Source organism: Artemia sp. Qi Xiang Cuo, chromosome 4 (assembly GCF_049724085.1).
Source record: "Artemia sp. Qi Xiang Cuo chromosome 4, ASM4972408v1, whole genome shotgun sequence".
Taxonomy (NCBI): Eukaryota; Metazoa; Arthropoda; class Branchiopoda; order Anostraca; family Artemiidae; genus Artemia; species Artemia sp. Qi Xiang Cuo.
The window spans coordinates 26,826,915-26,842,695 of NC_142797.1; the positions used below are offsets into that span (position 1 = coordinate 26,826,915).

The window sequence follows — 15,781 nt, forward strand, 5'->3', positions numbered from 1 at the left end:
TATCCTACGTTTAAAAAACGAGGTTGATACATCCAAACTGAATTTTTAATTTGTATATTGAATATTTTGAAATTTTTTTTACGAAAATTAAGTTTTTTGAAGTTTTGGCTACTACTGCCAACGGTCAATCTTTGTATAACGTTCATAATTTTCGACAGCTCTCTAATCTCTCTTCTACCTAGTCTTCTCTCTATAAAAAAAACTATCTACAAACCGTTATTTAAACAGAAATTTTCTTAAAAGCTCAGAAGAAATAAAAAAGAAAAAATGTGGTGCAGTACATCTTTAAAGTAACAAAAAATCTGGTTTCAGATATCGTTATAAATTGTAGCAAAAGTTTAAATTTCATTCTACGCAGAATAATCAAAATAAGAAACACATATAATCCTAACTAGACAATATCATAAATAATTAATTCTGCCATATCCTGACTTTTGAGTGAACAATTGAGCTAGGTCTTAGTCACTTTTAAATGGACGAGGTATTCCAGGGGTTTGACTTAAAGTAGGTCTAATGATTTCCTTTTATAATTCTGGGAGCATTCTGTGCATAGACCCTACTTGGATAAATCGCGAAATTTTTATATAGATGAAGACATTGTGCACGAAAACTTGAGCAATGCCTAGCACTTTCAAAATATTCCTGAAAATCTTCATTGGATCTGATCTATTCTGGACGGAGCCGTCATTAAGTGTAGCTTTTTTTAGAGTAATTATTCTTGCGAAATCAAACCGGTAAATTGACTCGGGGTGAATATCCCCGACGTTACAATTGCCCATGTATGCAATTATCATATCTACTATAATCTGGGTACAATCATACAATTGTAATCATCATTAATGCAATCATATACAAGTTCAACAATCTTGTCATCCTTTTACACAGTCTTACCCCTTTCCCAAAGTTGAATTGGCTGGAGCCCTCCTTCTCTCTGTGTAGAATCCTGGCTGTACCTTATTGTCCCTGTAGATCAAGTTTGGACGTCCGAATAGCTTTTGGCCTATTTTACTTGTCAATTTGATTGACAATTTCAAATGGACCGTCAACCACCTTTCAATTGCACTTGACAATCCAATTGTAGAATCAGATTTCCTTTGACAATCCAAAAATCAGATTCTCGTTTGGACTGTGAGATTGACTATTATTTCTGAGTAAGAAAGACTTACTTGATTTTGAATTTCTTACTGAAACTGACAATAACCTCTAAGAAGAAGCAGGGAGTGATGAAATTATCTAGAATTTAGATATTTAATAAAAAAAAAATTAATCTGACGTTATTGCCCTTCTTCTACAAAAACAGCAACAATATTATTTTGGAGATTAGGCTTTTAAATTATCGAACTTGTCTAAAAATGAATAATAAAAATGAAATGCTTTTGTATCTTTTGCATAAAGCGGGAGATTTTTTACTTATTTATATTTACGATGTGTATTGACCATTGTTTTGTTTTTATTTCTCAATATTATTTTGTTTTTCTCTTATTATATTCTATGCCGGGCAAAAAAGCCAAAAAAAAAAATTAAACATGTAGATGTAATCTGCTAAAAGTCCGTAGATATAATTGATGTTGTCATTCAATTTTTTTCTATTAAAGTTATTGGCAGGTACTATTTTTTTGAAAATCTTATTGCCGAAAACTGATGATCAGCAGCAATTGGAGATGATGGGCTAGACTTTCGATAATCAGACTGTCCAAATTCAGAATCTGTATCGTGATTTCTTGAAAAGAATGCGCCCGTAAAAATGTATAATCGCCGACGGCCGTGATATACGAAGAACATGCATAATCATTGTGTATCGTCACAATGAGAATAAGTTTTCAACATTGTGACATTGTTTCGTCCTCTCTCAAGGAAAAATGAGCAGCTTTATATAATATAAGCCATGAACGCCATAGATTGCCGCATAAGCTCCTAGGAGCTTAACGTTTAACCTTTTCTTATTCGTTTTGTTCCAGAATTTTTTGAATAAATAGGATTGAACTGAGAGGAAAAGCTTTCATTTTTGACAGCAGGAACATCTACTTTTCTGACGTAAAACAAGACAAAGGAATGCTTGATTTGAATATGAAATTCTGTTTCTCGTGCTATTTAGATGCTAGGAACTGAGCACCTTCTAAATTAATATACTTGGTAGGACTTGACTGGGAATTAAGAAGTTGCAAAATCATGCAAGAGTGCTTTTGGAATGCTTGAGTGCATACCAAGTATAACACTGGAGTAGAATATAGGTAGTGTTTACATGCTTATAGGATAGTTATCCTGCTCAATTGGCACTATATATATATATATATATATATATATATATATATATATATATATATATATATATATATATATATATATATATATATATATATATATATATATATATATATATATATATATATCAAGGAGGCACACTTGTGCCTCTATAAAGAGGCGACCCACCACAATGTTAAGCGATTTCAGGTCCTAGAGGTCACAGAGAGACGGCGGTAATCGCATTTTGTAGCCCAAGCTCAAACTAAGAAACTTGCAAAATTTCATCCTCCTCCGACTTTATCTTCATGGGGTAAACTGGGCCGGAAGTTTGGACGTTGTCCGATTGGGCTGAAATTTAGAGGTTAAGCTTTCCTAGGGCCCGGGAGCTTATCCTCGAAATTTCAGCTCAATCCGATCACTCCTTCCCTGTTTTCAAAAACCAAATATAGCCACTTAAAATTCATCATCATCTTTCTTTTTTTTCTTAGCCACGCCTACAGGCCACAGTTGGCAACGGATCCGGTTGAATGAGGACTCATTCGAAGCAGAATTCGACCTGTTAGGGCCTTTTGATATTTTCAGACCGAAAAAATTATCCCCCAAATTTACATTTACGAAAAACCTTAGTTTTTTTCAAATAATACACATAATCAGGTTAGACATGCTTTGTTATGAAAATATCTGCGCGTCAATTTTCATAACAAAGCATGTCTAACCTGTTTATGTGTATTATTTGAAAAAAAACTACGTTTTCTAAAGAGTTAAAGAGGCTGAGTTACAAGGTCAACCCTTAAAATGTACAGGGATTAGGAGGCACAGTTGGGGGGGCTGTTAAAGAGGCTGAGTCACAAGTTCGAACCTTAAAACGTACAGGGATTAGGAGGCACCCTGTACGACGTGATTTGAGTATTCAGGAATTAAAAGCCTTAACACAAGAATGTTCAAGAGCGGGGGTTTGAGGGGCGGCAGCCCCCCAACTTCAACTCCTGACACGATCAGCTAACAGTTAGTCAAGCAATAATAAGTAATAAACTGTACAAAAACGTGCAGAAATTATTTGAAAAAAACTACGTTTTCTAAAGAGTTAAAGAGGCTGAGTTACAAGGTCGAACCTTAAAACGTACAGGGATTAGGAGGCACAGTTGGGGCTGCCGCCCCCCAAAACCCCGCTTTCGCAGCCTTTAAATAAAAAAAAAATTTTAAACTAAAAGTAAGGAGCGACATTAAATCTTAGAACGAACAGAAATTATTCCGTATATGAAAGGGGCTGTGCCCTCCTCAATGCCTCGCTCTTTACGCTAAAGTTTTTATTGTTTAAAAAAAGAGTTGTGAGAAAGTCAAACTTTAGCGTAAAGAGCGAGGCGTTGAGGAGGGCACAGCCTCTTTCATATACGGAATAATTTCTGTTCGTTTTAAGATTTAATGTCGCTCCTTACTTTCAGTTTAAATTTTTTTTTTTTTATTTAAAGGCTGCGAAAGCGGGGGTTTGGGGGCGGCAGCCCCCCAACTGTGCCTCCTAATCCCTGTACGTTTTAAGGTTCGACCTTGTAACTCAGCCTCTTTAACTCTTTAGAAAACGTAGTTTTTTTCAAATAATTTCTGCACGTTTTTGTACAGTTTATTACTTATTATTGCTTATATATATATATATATATATATATATATATATATATATATATATATATATATATATATATATATATATATATATATATATATATATATGTATATATATATATATATATATATATATATATATATATATATATATATATATATATATATATATATATATATATATATATATATATATATATATATATATATATATATATATATATATATATATATATATATATATATATATATATATATATATATATATATATATATGTAAATATGTAAATATATATATGTTTTTTTTAATAATGCTGGGAAATGCGGCTCCCCCTTCATAGAAATGTCCCTTCCCTCGAGGAAACATCCTCCATGGAAAGATCCTCCCACGTAACCCCTCTTCTCCCCCCCCCCCCGAAAAAAATCCCTCCTGAAAACATCTGTATACTTCCCAATAACCAATACTATATGTAAACAATGGGCAAAGTTCATAGCTTGCAGCCTTTCCCCCGGAAACTGTGGGAGATTAAGTCATCCTCAAAGACATATCTATAAGATTTTCGGCTAGGCTGAACAAAATGGTTATCTCAAAATTTTGATTGGGCGACTTCGGGTAAAAATGGGCGTGGCAGGAGGCCAAGTTGCCCTCCAAATTTTCGGTCACTTAAAAAGGGCACTAGGACTTTTAATTTCCGTTTGAATGAGTCCTCTCACGATATTCTAGGACTAGTGGATCGATACGATCCAATAAACACGCATCCGTGATCTTTCTTCTGGCGAAAAAATATAAAATTCCACAGATTTTGCAGATAGGAGCTTGAAACATCTACAGTAGGGTTTTATATTATGCTGAATCTGATAGTTTAATTTTCATTAAGATTCTATCACATTTATGGGGTTTTTCCCCCTTTTTTCGAAACTAAGGCAAATTTTTTCAGGATCGTAACTTTTGATGGGTAAGACTAAAATTGATAAAACTTATATATTTGAAACCAGCAAAAAAAATTACGAGAGGCAGGTTTACGAGAGGCAGTTACGAGAGGCAGGTTTTGATGCATGGGTTTCTAAATCTTTCCCACCTTGGGTTCAATTTAAACGCCCTGATGGATCGATCGCTAAGTATTTTCAGAATGATGTAATTACTGAACTTGCTAGACCTGTTATTAGCCATGATTATGGAGGGCTTAGTCAAAGAGGTCGATCTGTAAAGCAGAAGTGTATGTTCTGCTTGTTTGTAGTTAATCAAGGAAAATTATATTTGTTTTTATAGTTTGTGATGTTAAGTTAAGTAATTTAATTGGCTGTTAGAGTTTAGATTGGATGCCATCAGTGTGATTATATTGTGGTCTTTGATGATTAATAATTATTGTTTTCTTCGTTTACCTTTATTTAGAATTCTTAACTTATTTTTTTTTGGGTTCTATCTTCATTTTATCTTTTGTTTCATTTGCTGTTGTGAGAATTGACAGAGTATCTTTAATCGTAATTGCTACATGCTCTACTCGTCACCAAAGGCCATTTTGATCTTTAATAGATAGTGGTTAGAGATCTTGTTCTACCCCTGGGGGCTCGTAGTATAATTGATTTGGAAAATAAGAAGGTTAATTTTTATAATTATTTTAATGAATGTATTAATAGAAATTTGGACTTTGTGGTTCCAGCTTTTAACCCCCCCTGAGGATTCTAAATTTATTTTTAGTTACGATTTCCATGATGTTGAATATCGACATGGTGGACCGCATGATTTTTGGATTTTTTATTTGAATTACCAGGGCATAAATACGACATTTGAATTTTTGGTGAATCTAGGTAAACTTAATCTTTTCTTTGTGTTTTCTTTGACGGAGACCTGGTTGAATGACCACAAGTCTGCTCTTTTAAATATACCGGGATATACTTTGTTTGTTCGGAACCGGGATTTATGTCAACACGGGGTCCTTGTGGCTTATGTTCGTGAAGATCCCCAGGTTAGAGTTCGAGATGATCAAAGTGAATATAAGGAAATGGTGTGCGAAACACTAGTATTACAAGCTAAATTGAATAATGTTGATACATATTTAGTAATTGTATATAGACCTCCTTCTGGTTCTATTCAAGAATTTTTTGAGAACCTTCATGAACAGCTGGCAAAAGTACAAATTAGTAACAACCCTTGTTTTTTTCTAGGTGACTTTAATATTAACATGCTGGATATGGAGTCTTTGTGACTTCTCAGTTATTAAATTTGTGTATGTCTTATGGGCTGTTCCCAACGATTAACATTCCAACTAGAGTTTCTAGGACGTCTGCAAAACTTTTGGATAATATTTTTTCCAATTCACCTTTTAGATCGCCAAGAGTTCTTGTAAATGTGGAATCTAACCACTTTGGTGTTTTTGCAGATTTTAAGGTATTTATTTCTAAGTGAGAAACTCCTGAACGGAGTAAAAGAGTTGTAGTTTTTGATCGTAGTGCCCTATTGAAATTAAAAAATAATATAGTTCATATTGATTGGGTATCTCTGTTTGGAAATGAGACTGATGTAAATACTAAATTTTTACTATTTTATAGCAAGCTTCTAGAAATGGTTAAGGAAGTGGAAGCAGTGAGGAATTCGAAAGGTCGAAAACATAATGGAAGGAAGCCATGGATGACGCATGACCTTCTTCAAAAACTAAATGTAAGAGATGGACTGTATAAGTCGCAAGCTTTAAGACCGACGGATGAGGATAAAGAGCGGTACCGTGCTTTTCGTAATTGTTTGAATAATCTCCTCTGTGAGGCAAAACAAAAATATTTGAGTCTGAGGTTTACGGATGTTAAAGGTAACCCGGTGAAAATTTGACAAATAATCCGTTATGTGATATGTCAGCGGTCTAATGTTTTACCAACTGAAACGCATACTAATGAAGTTACAATTGCAGATGGTAATGGTATACGTAATGCGTTTTTGAATTATTATTGTTCGGTAGGCCTACAAATAGTCGAGATGTTTTCCTCGTCTCCAAATGACCCACCCTTTGGATCTACTCTACCATCCCCTGCAAATGTATCGCTACATCTAAAGAGGATTACATTAGATGAGTTAAGGGATATTATCTATAGTAGGAAAAATAGTTCGTCCGGTAGTGACCTAGTGAACCTAAAAAATTCTAAAATGCATTTTCCCTTGTATATCTGGTGTTTTGACATCACTGATTAATGATAGCTTCCGTCAAGGAAGGTTTCCAGATTGTTTAAAAAATGCAAGAGTGACACCGGTTTATAAAGGTGATGATAGAAATGATTGGGGTAATTACGGCCCAATATCAGTCTTCCCAGTTATTTCTCTTCTTATTGAAAAATTTTCTAACAATCGGTAGACCTATTTCTTAGAGAAGTTTAAATTGTTACATAATAATCAGTTTGGTTTCAGAAAAGATATGAAGACAGGGCGCATTGATACTTTTTACTAGTATAATTAAAATAGCTTTAGACGAAGGATTTAAGGTTGGTGCAGTGTTTCTAGACCTACAGAAGGCTTTTGATACAGTTGACCATGGCCTACTCCTGAAAAAATGAGAGATCTAAGGGATCTGTGCTTAAGCTCTTGACTTTATACGGAAATTCCTTAGTAGCCGCTACCAGTTTGTAGAGATGACTTGAGTACAATCAGGCGCCCGCCCAGTGACTAGTGGTGTCCCGCAGGGGTCAGTTCTTGGTCCGATTCTTTTTCTATTGTAAATTAATGATATACCTGATTGTATCCCAAGTTGTTGTTTTAATGTTAGTGATATGGCCAAAAATCCCAGGAATGAGACGGTGTCATTATTTGCTGATGACACAGTTGCTCTTAGTACCGCGAAAACAGAAGAATTACTTCAAACATCGATGAAAGATGCTATTGAAAGGTTATATTCCTGGTTGAGGGTAAATAGATTAAAGATTAATCTGGGTAAGACTAATTTTGTTATTTTTTCCCGTTCACCAGATTTTTATCCATGGTTTCAGGATATTGCAACACAGTATGGAGCATTAAACCGGGTGTGTTCTTATAAGTACCTGGGAGTTTATATTGATTATATTTTACCATTCAAGCGCCATGTACATTATGTTTGTAAAACCGTGTCTCGTAACCTGGGTATAATGAGAAAACTTAAGCATTTTTTTCCTCCTTTTGTTATGCGCCTTCTTTATTATTCCCTTATTCATCCATATATATTGTATTGTAGTAGCGTTTGGCTTGGAACATTTCCTGCTATTGTTCGGCCAATACGAGTTCTACAAAACAACGCTGTTCGGCTGTTAGATGGCCTACAACCCCGGGATTTTGTACGATACATATATGAGCGTGTAAAGATACTGCCAGCTTCCGGTCTACGGGAGTTGTATAAACTTCTGTTCATTTTTAGGATTCAGAGGGGCATAAACATCCCCTGTTTTAATAGCTTGGCTAACCTGAGATCTTCTGTCCATGATTATGATACTAGGTCATCTGCAGAGATTAATATTCCACTGGTAGTTTCGGCCCGATCGATGTTTTCTTTGCTTCACAGGAGGATCAGAAGTTGGAACCATCTTGATCAAAATATAAAAAATATAGGTGATATTTCTTCGTTTAAGATTGTAATTAAAGGGATGCTATTTAGTAAGTATGAATTTTAGGTGTTTTTTTTTTTTTTTTTTTTTTTTTTTTTTTTTTTAATAATGATATATTGGTAAATTTTTATGGCTCCTGGGGGTGATGATTGTGAATATGATAGCAAATTTAATGAAAATGTTAAGGTTTAAGGTTTTTGGTGCTGTTTGGGGACTGTGATATAGATAGGTTATTATTTTTTTCGTTTTTTTTTATTGTTTTGTTAGTGTATTTTTGCCACCCCCTTGGACAAGTTTTTACTTCTTGGGGTGGCCGCTAAACTTATGTTAAATTGTTTGTTTGTTTAGAATAAATCTCTCTCTCTCTCTCTCAAAAAACTAATCAAACCTATTGTAACAAACCTGCGAACCATTTTAAATAATTTGAGACACTTCTATATGCAACTATAAACAGATTTTCATTATTGCAATTTTCTAAAAGAAGGCACAAATCAAAATCAAATATTCTGTGAAACTGAAGAAAGGCTAAATAAATTATTTTTTCGTGGTAATATTATCCTTGTGAAAGTATTTTGAAAATAAAAATTCTCTTTGCGATCGTGTTCAATTTTTTTTTTTCAATTGTTAAATTCTTCTACGATTCCTTTATTTCATGCTTTTTCTAGAAGGTCAACATCAACTCAGTCTATTATCATAATTTGTGCAAATTTCTACAAACTATAGAAATTATACAGTCTGTAGTCAGGGGCGTCGTTCAAGGGTGGCAAGGGGGGCAGTTGCCCCCCAATAATTCGGAGAAAAAATATTATACATCCTATGCCCTTTGACTATCCAGGTATTGACCCTTCTTGCCCCCCCCCCAATAAAAATGATGGATAAAATAGCCAATAAATATGGTTATGGAATGGATGTGACCCTCCATAGCCCCTCCGAAAAGGCCTGTACGTGATATCGGGCATATCAGCATCGGGTTTATCCGTATCGCGTGTATCGGTATCGGGTGTGTTGGTATCGTACGTATCTGTATCCGGTATATCGGTATCGGGTGTTTTTTTTCAATCTTGGTTTTGAGCCTTCTATTATGGTTGCCACAGTAGCTTCAGCCTAATGAAGAGCAAACCACAGCTCATAGTAACCAAAATTTGAAAAGCGCATTTTGAAAAAAACAGCCTAATTGGAAATTTGCCATCTGATATTGATTCAGGAATGGTAACTATTATTTTGGTTAATCTTAAAAGTAAAAATTTATTGTGAAAACAAATTTATGATGATTTTGAAAAAGAGCCTGGAACCACTTGTAAATGGTGTCAGGTCACAATAAAATACACCATTGGAAACAGTATAGTCCAAACCCTTGTATAGGATAATTAGAGTCCCTCACCTTGAACAACAAGGAAAATCACTTTTTTTCATGGGTAGCACTGATGTGTCTTTTTTTTGCTTTTTCGTTTTACCAGGGCTAGCGGGTTACCAGAACATCATAAGAGATATTTAACGGATCATTCGAACAGAAATTAAAATTGTTAGTGCCCTTCTTAAGTGACGAAAAAGATTGGAAGGCAATTAACCCCCCTCTCCAAAAGGCCCCCTTCCTCTAAAATTGTCCGATCAAAATTTTTAGATAGTTATTTTTTCAAGATAGTTGAAAGGTCCAATAACCATATTTCTGTGATGACCTGACCATTGCCGTAGGCAGCATATTGTCTAGGGGGGAGGCAGTCGATAGTGTGATGGAGGGCCTTTTATCAACTTATTTTCCAACCATCTGCTTTTTCAGCCATGCCTAATGTAAATTTGAAGGTCTAGGGGGGCCTCACCCCCCCCAGCCCCCCTCCCTACACCCATGGACCTGACCCTTCATATTTCCAGGGAGTTATGGTTTGTAAGTTTTGCAATTATGGTCGTACAAAATCCTAAAAATTAAATTGGATTACCAGAACTCCTAGTTCGGTCGGTAGACAGGCAGACTTTAAAAATGGTTTCACTTTTGTTTTAAATTTTCTTTTATTATTTTGAAAAAAAAATCAAGTTATTCGAATTCGTCAATGCATTGTTTGTTTGATTCCCATTGTCTCCAGAAAAGGGGTTTTTTATATAATCTAGTATTTGTTAATGGGAAATATCTTGACATTTTTTTGGGTGAGATTTTTGCAGGATGGGGGGATTTTCCACGGGAAGAGTTTTCCATGGGAATGAAAGATTATGGGTGCGCTTTCCAAGATAAATTTTAAAAGGGGGGATGGGGTTTTCTACCATTATTTGAAAACTGCCACAAGTTAAATAAAAAAATCAACTGGAAGTAAGGAAGTAACATTAAGACTTAAAACGACCAAAAATTATTCTGTATATAAAGGGAAGCTTCTTCCCCCAGAAACAAATACAATAGATCATAGCAGTGTTTGTTCTATATCAAATTGAAATTGAAAATTTGGCAAAGATTGATTTAAAAAAACTAAGTTTTTCTGAGGGAAATAAAGAGCAAAGTTGGAACTTAAAACGAACAAAAATGATTGCTTCTCAATCTGTGTAACACATATCGATAAGACTAGTGCAAATAAGCCAACTGATAAGATTTCCCTATTTTGTATGACTATAGAAAACTAACGCTTTACTGAAAATACCCCAAGGCCAGTATAAAAAAAAAACAAGCACATCAGTATAGGAGTAAAAACTGTATACGTTGCCTGACAATAAAAAACTAATCTATAACACTTTTCGTAATATTGAACCAGCTGTTATATCAATAACTTTTAGTATAGAATTAAAATTATCTTAAAACTTAAGAATAAAAATAAATATTACTTTAACATCCACAAAGTCATTGAAGAGCACACATAAATAACAGACTGATTTATAAGGTAACATTACGTCTCACTAGCTATAACACCAATAGTGAGTAATTAACAATTTTACGTTGTAAAAAACACGCTTTAGTATTATTCGAAATGCAGAACAAATAAACCATACTATGAACTCCGAAAATCAGGTTATTTCCTCTATACAACGGAAAATTTCAAGTTATAATGAAGATTCTAAAGCTAGTCAATAGTCCTAATACTATCAAGATGGTTTCACTTCGGACTTGTCTACCAACTAATTATGAAATGTCCTTTTCAATACCAAAACGAGATCCAATCATTGGAATGAGCTCATTGTGGAAAAGTGATACCAAATTACACAAGAAAAACAACAATCCTAAAATGCTTTATTTTTTTCAAAAGTGTCTTTAATCGGTTGGCTTTTACTGTACCAATACTCCTATATTGTTTTGCGTTTTCAGTAAAGCGCTAGTTTTCTATAATCATGCAAACATAGGAAAATATTATCAGTTGGTTTATTTGCACGATTTTTACCAACATATTTTGGATAGACTGTGGAGCAATAATTTTTGCTCATTTTAATTTCGACTTCGCTCTTTACTTCCCTCAGGAAAACTTGGTTTTATTAAAACTAATAACTTCTGACTTCAGCTCGACACAAGGGATAAATTTCACATTACAAGCAAAGTTATCTAATAAACGGCAACATTTTCAAATCTGTAAGACGTTGTCTCAGTTCTAATAGATTTGCTTGTAAAACATTAAATTAAACCATGCTTACAAGAATTCTAACGAAAAGCAATGTACAGCTTACCAATCCTTTGAAGTATTCTTCTTTTACTGCAAGGAGTTCAGTCAGATTAATCAAAGTAAGTACTTTCATATTAGCCTACTAGGGGTAGATGTTACATAATATAGGCTAAGGTAGGACAGCCTATTTTTATTGAATCTAGTAAAACTCATGTAGAAAGTGAAAGAAAAGGAATTGAAAACCTCTCAATAATTTGTCTTCTGTACAGCTATCCAATACAATAGTCTAGCACAATTTTAATTAAATAGCCTAGGCCTGTGGCCTATAAGATTCCATAGCTAACACAGGGAAAAGGTGGACACACAACTTGGATCCTCTTTGCATGTTCCTTACAAATATAATAGTTAGTTCACTTATAAATGTCCCCCCCCCCTGATGGTCCTGTACAGGCTAGGCCAGGGTCAGATACCCAGACTGTTATTCACCAGTTCTACAGCTAAATTACTACAACAGCTATATTATATCATCTAGAAATCAGATCAGTATCAATGCACAATTGGGGATAAATTTCTAGTGGGTCATATAATTCAGCTAAGATGAAAGGCAAAATGTCATTTGATGCCTTTTTTATGCTCTTTCATAATTCAGTAATCACTTATGGGGCTAATTGTATCTTGAGCCCTTAGAGGGGCCCCAAAGGTATTTTGTTTTATAACCACATAAATAAGTTATCAATATTAGTTAAGTTATTGAAAAGTGGTTAAAACATATCATTAGTTCATAAATAAGTTGTTCAAGAGTAATATATTCTAAAAATACCAATTTATAATAGTTCAAACCTCATTCATTAGGCAACTCAAATATAAACCATTTGCCTACCATTTCAAATTTTTAAAATGCTGTCAACAAAAAAAGTACTAAATTTTGCTATTCATAAATTTGATGTTGACAATTCAGGGTATATTTCAATTTAAGGTATATATTTTTGCTCATTAGAGGGGTGGGGATAAAGTTCATGGTAAATTTGCTGTGGGCCAAACAGGCAAATTTAGCTAGGATGAAAGTGAAAACATCATTTGATGTTTTTTTTTCATCTAAAATACCTTCTTCCATAATCCATATAAAATACCTTATGGGGCCCTTTAAGGGCTCAAGATGCAATTAGCCCCAGAAGCAATTATTGAACTATGAAAGAACATAAAAAAAGTATGAAATGACATTTTCATCTTAGCTAAATTATATGACCCACTAGAAATTTACACAATTGGGAAGGGAACACTAAAATTCTGAAAACAAATTCAAAAAATCCAAAAATACTTCTTCATTCCTAAAGGCTTAAAGTAATGTTGTATAAGCTTAATTACTTATAGTAATGAACAAAAGGCTAAGAGGGCCTGGACACATTCTGCAGATGAAGGATGACAAATAGCCAAAGATTGTTCTTGTACTCCAGCCATCTAGGGCCAAACAAAAAGCTGGTCATCCTCAAATGAGGTGGGAGGATGTTGTAAAGGAAGATTCAAGGGAAATAGGAACTTCCTGAGAGGGTGTAAAGAGAAGGCTTTGAATAGATTAGGATAGAGGAGGAGCATGTATAGCAATGTTGGTCTCAGATAGCTTGGTGCTGAATTGAGTTGTTTATAGTAGCAGTTGTCTTTGCCATTTAATGTTTTCAAACAAAAGGGTTATGTAATCAAGAAACAGAAAAAGGTAATATAGGGAAATATAGGATTGGGCTTGCATATATATTTACACATTGGGGGGTTGGTGAGGTAAATTACTTTTAAGAAATATAGAAGTAAGCATTTTTTGGAGTTGTTTTCAGAATTTGATAGTGTTTCCTTTCTCAATAGCTTCAATTATTCATTGATACTATCAGAGGGTTCACCATTAAAATTGGCAATTATTTTACAAGAATATAATTAGCTTGAATATCTTTACAAAATACAAAACTCACTATTTCAAATGTACTGGTATCCTACTCAATAGTAGAGTCTAATCTTGGACACACATTTAAAGCTTGAGCCTAGTTTTGGAAAGTGCTGTCCAATATTGGACAATAGACATCCAAGTTAGAATAATCTATCTAAATTACAGACAGACTCAATCTTCAACAGATTAAGTCTAAGATATTTATTGTGAAGCAGAATACTTGGATTTAAGTAGGCTAGACTGCAGGGGTAACTTCTGTCAAAATTTTTAGGCTGAAAAGCAAGTTTTCTAGTTGTAGACACCCAATCCCACCTTCCCATGTACTGACTATTAGCCAATTTCAACTATTTAAACCTATATACACCATGTCCAGGTCTGTTGGCCTGCTGCCCATGTTTACAAAAGATATATTTTAATCAAGATATTGGTCTGGGATTAAGCACTGTTCAATTGCTAGGGGTCTTAACTCATAGCTCAAGGAATGTATAAAAATTAAAAAGAAAACATTATAACAGTAAAGTTATTACTTCATAATATGCAGGATGTTACTATAAAACAGATTGTCATGTTTTCTTCCAATATTATCCACTTTTAAAATTGTTCCAACTAATAGTTTAGTAAAAACACCTTCAATCATACATGGAGAAAAATTCTAGAGAGAGGAGATAGTTGGGTCAAAATAGGAGCTAGATTATAATATATGCCCATTTTTGGAATGATTGAGAAATACAATATTAAGGCTATTCATGGGACCATCAGGGGAGGGGGGGGGGTAGCATTTGCAAGTGAATTGATTATTATATTTGGAAAGAGCATACAAAACAAATCAATTCACCTTGTTTTGTCACTATGTCAGTTATGGAATCTCACATATTTACCCCATTTTCATCTCTAATACTTTTAGAAAATAAAGGTAAAGCTGATAAGGGAGTTATCCTGGGGACAGTGCAGAGCTACTGCTTCTGAAGGAGACATATTAAAAAAGAGTAGTAGTATTAGATACTTTATTTTATGTTTTTTCTGTCCACTTTTCTGACATTGTTGTGAATTGTGGTTCAGTGCATTTCTTTTCTAAATTATGGCTAAAGAAAGTCTTTGTTTTTCTATTGGAGTTACATAAGCCTAGATTAATGTACTACTAGTACTATTACTAACAGATTGTAATAGCACCAAGCCACCTGAGACATACACAGCTACACACACTGTTCCTCCACTCTAATCTATTACAAAGCCTCCCTCTTTACACCCTGCCAGGAAGTTCCCATTTCCCTTAAATCTTTTAAAGGCATCCTTTAATTCCTCTTGCCCCAACTTGCTTTTCATTTGGCCCTAGATGGCTGACTGAAAAGGACAATCTTTGGCAATCTGCCATCCTTCATCTGCATAACATGCCCTAGCCATCTCAACCTTTCTCTCATTATAGCCCTAGAAAGCAGGATTGAGCCACACTTTTTGTAAAACCTATTGTTTGAGATATAGTCAGTTAATTGGGTACCCAAAACAACTCACAGGCAATTTCTCTGGAAAACATCTAGCAAATCTTCCTCTGTTTTTTGGAGCGCCCATGATTCAAAACCATACTTGACCACTGTCATCACTGTAGCTTTCAATATTCTAATATATTCTTCCAACCATTAAAAACTGCCTTGGGCCTTGGCTATTCCACCTTTAATATCATCACTGCACCCACCATCTGTATTAATAATACTACCTACGTAAGTGAAGCTGTCCACTTGATCTTCTTGTTACCCAACATCTCCTTTTCATCTTCACTTATTACCTTAATTTGCATCTTCTAGCAACTAAGGTTGAAGAACCTGTAGATGTCACCAGGTAACGTTGACTCAATAATCTTCATGTC

General features: G+C 34.4%; 1 protein-coding gene across 1 annotated transcript in view; it reads left to right on the plus strand.

Moving 5' to 3' along the window:
- Positions 1-11,946: 11,946 nt before the first annotated feature.
- Positions 11,947-15,781, plus strand: part of LOC148952947 (heme A synthase COX15) — a 202,828-nt gene continuing 198,993 nt past the window's right edge. Inside the window, exon 1 of the mRNA XM_089088202.1 lies at positions 11,947-12,106. Within this exon, the coding sequence (XP_088944328.1) occupies positions 12,011-12,106 (96 nt within the window). The 5' untranslated portion in view covers positions 11,947-12,010. The remainder of the gene's footprint in view (positions 12,107-15,781) is intronic.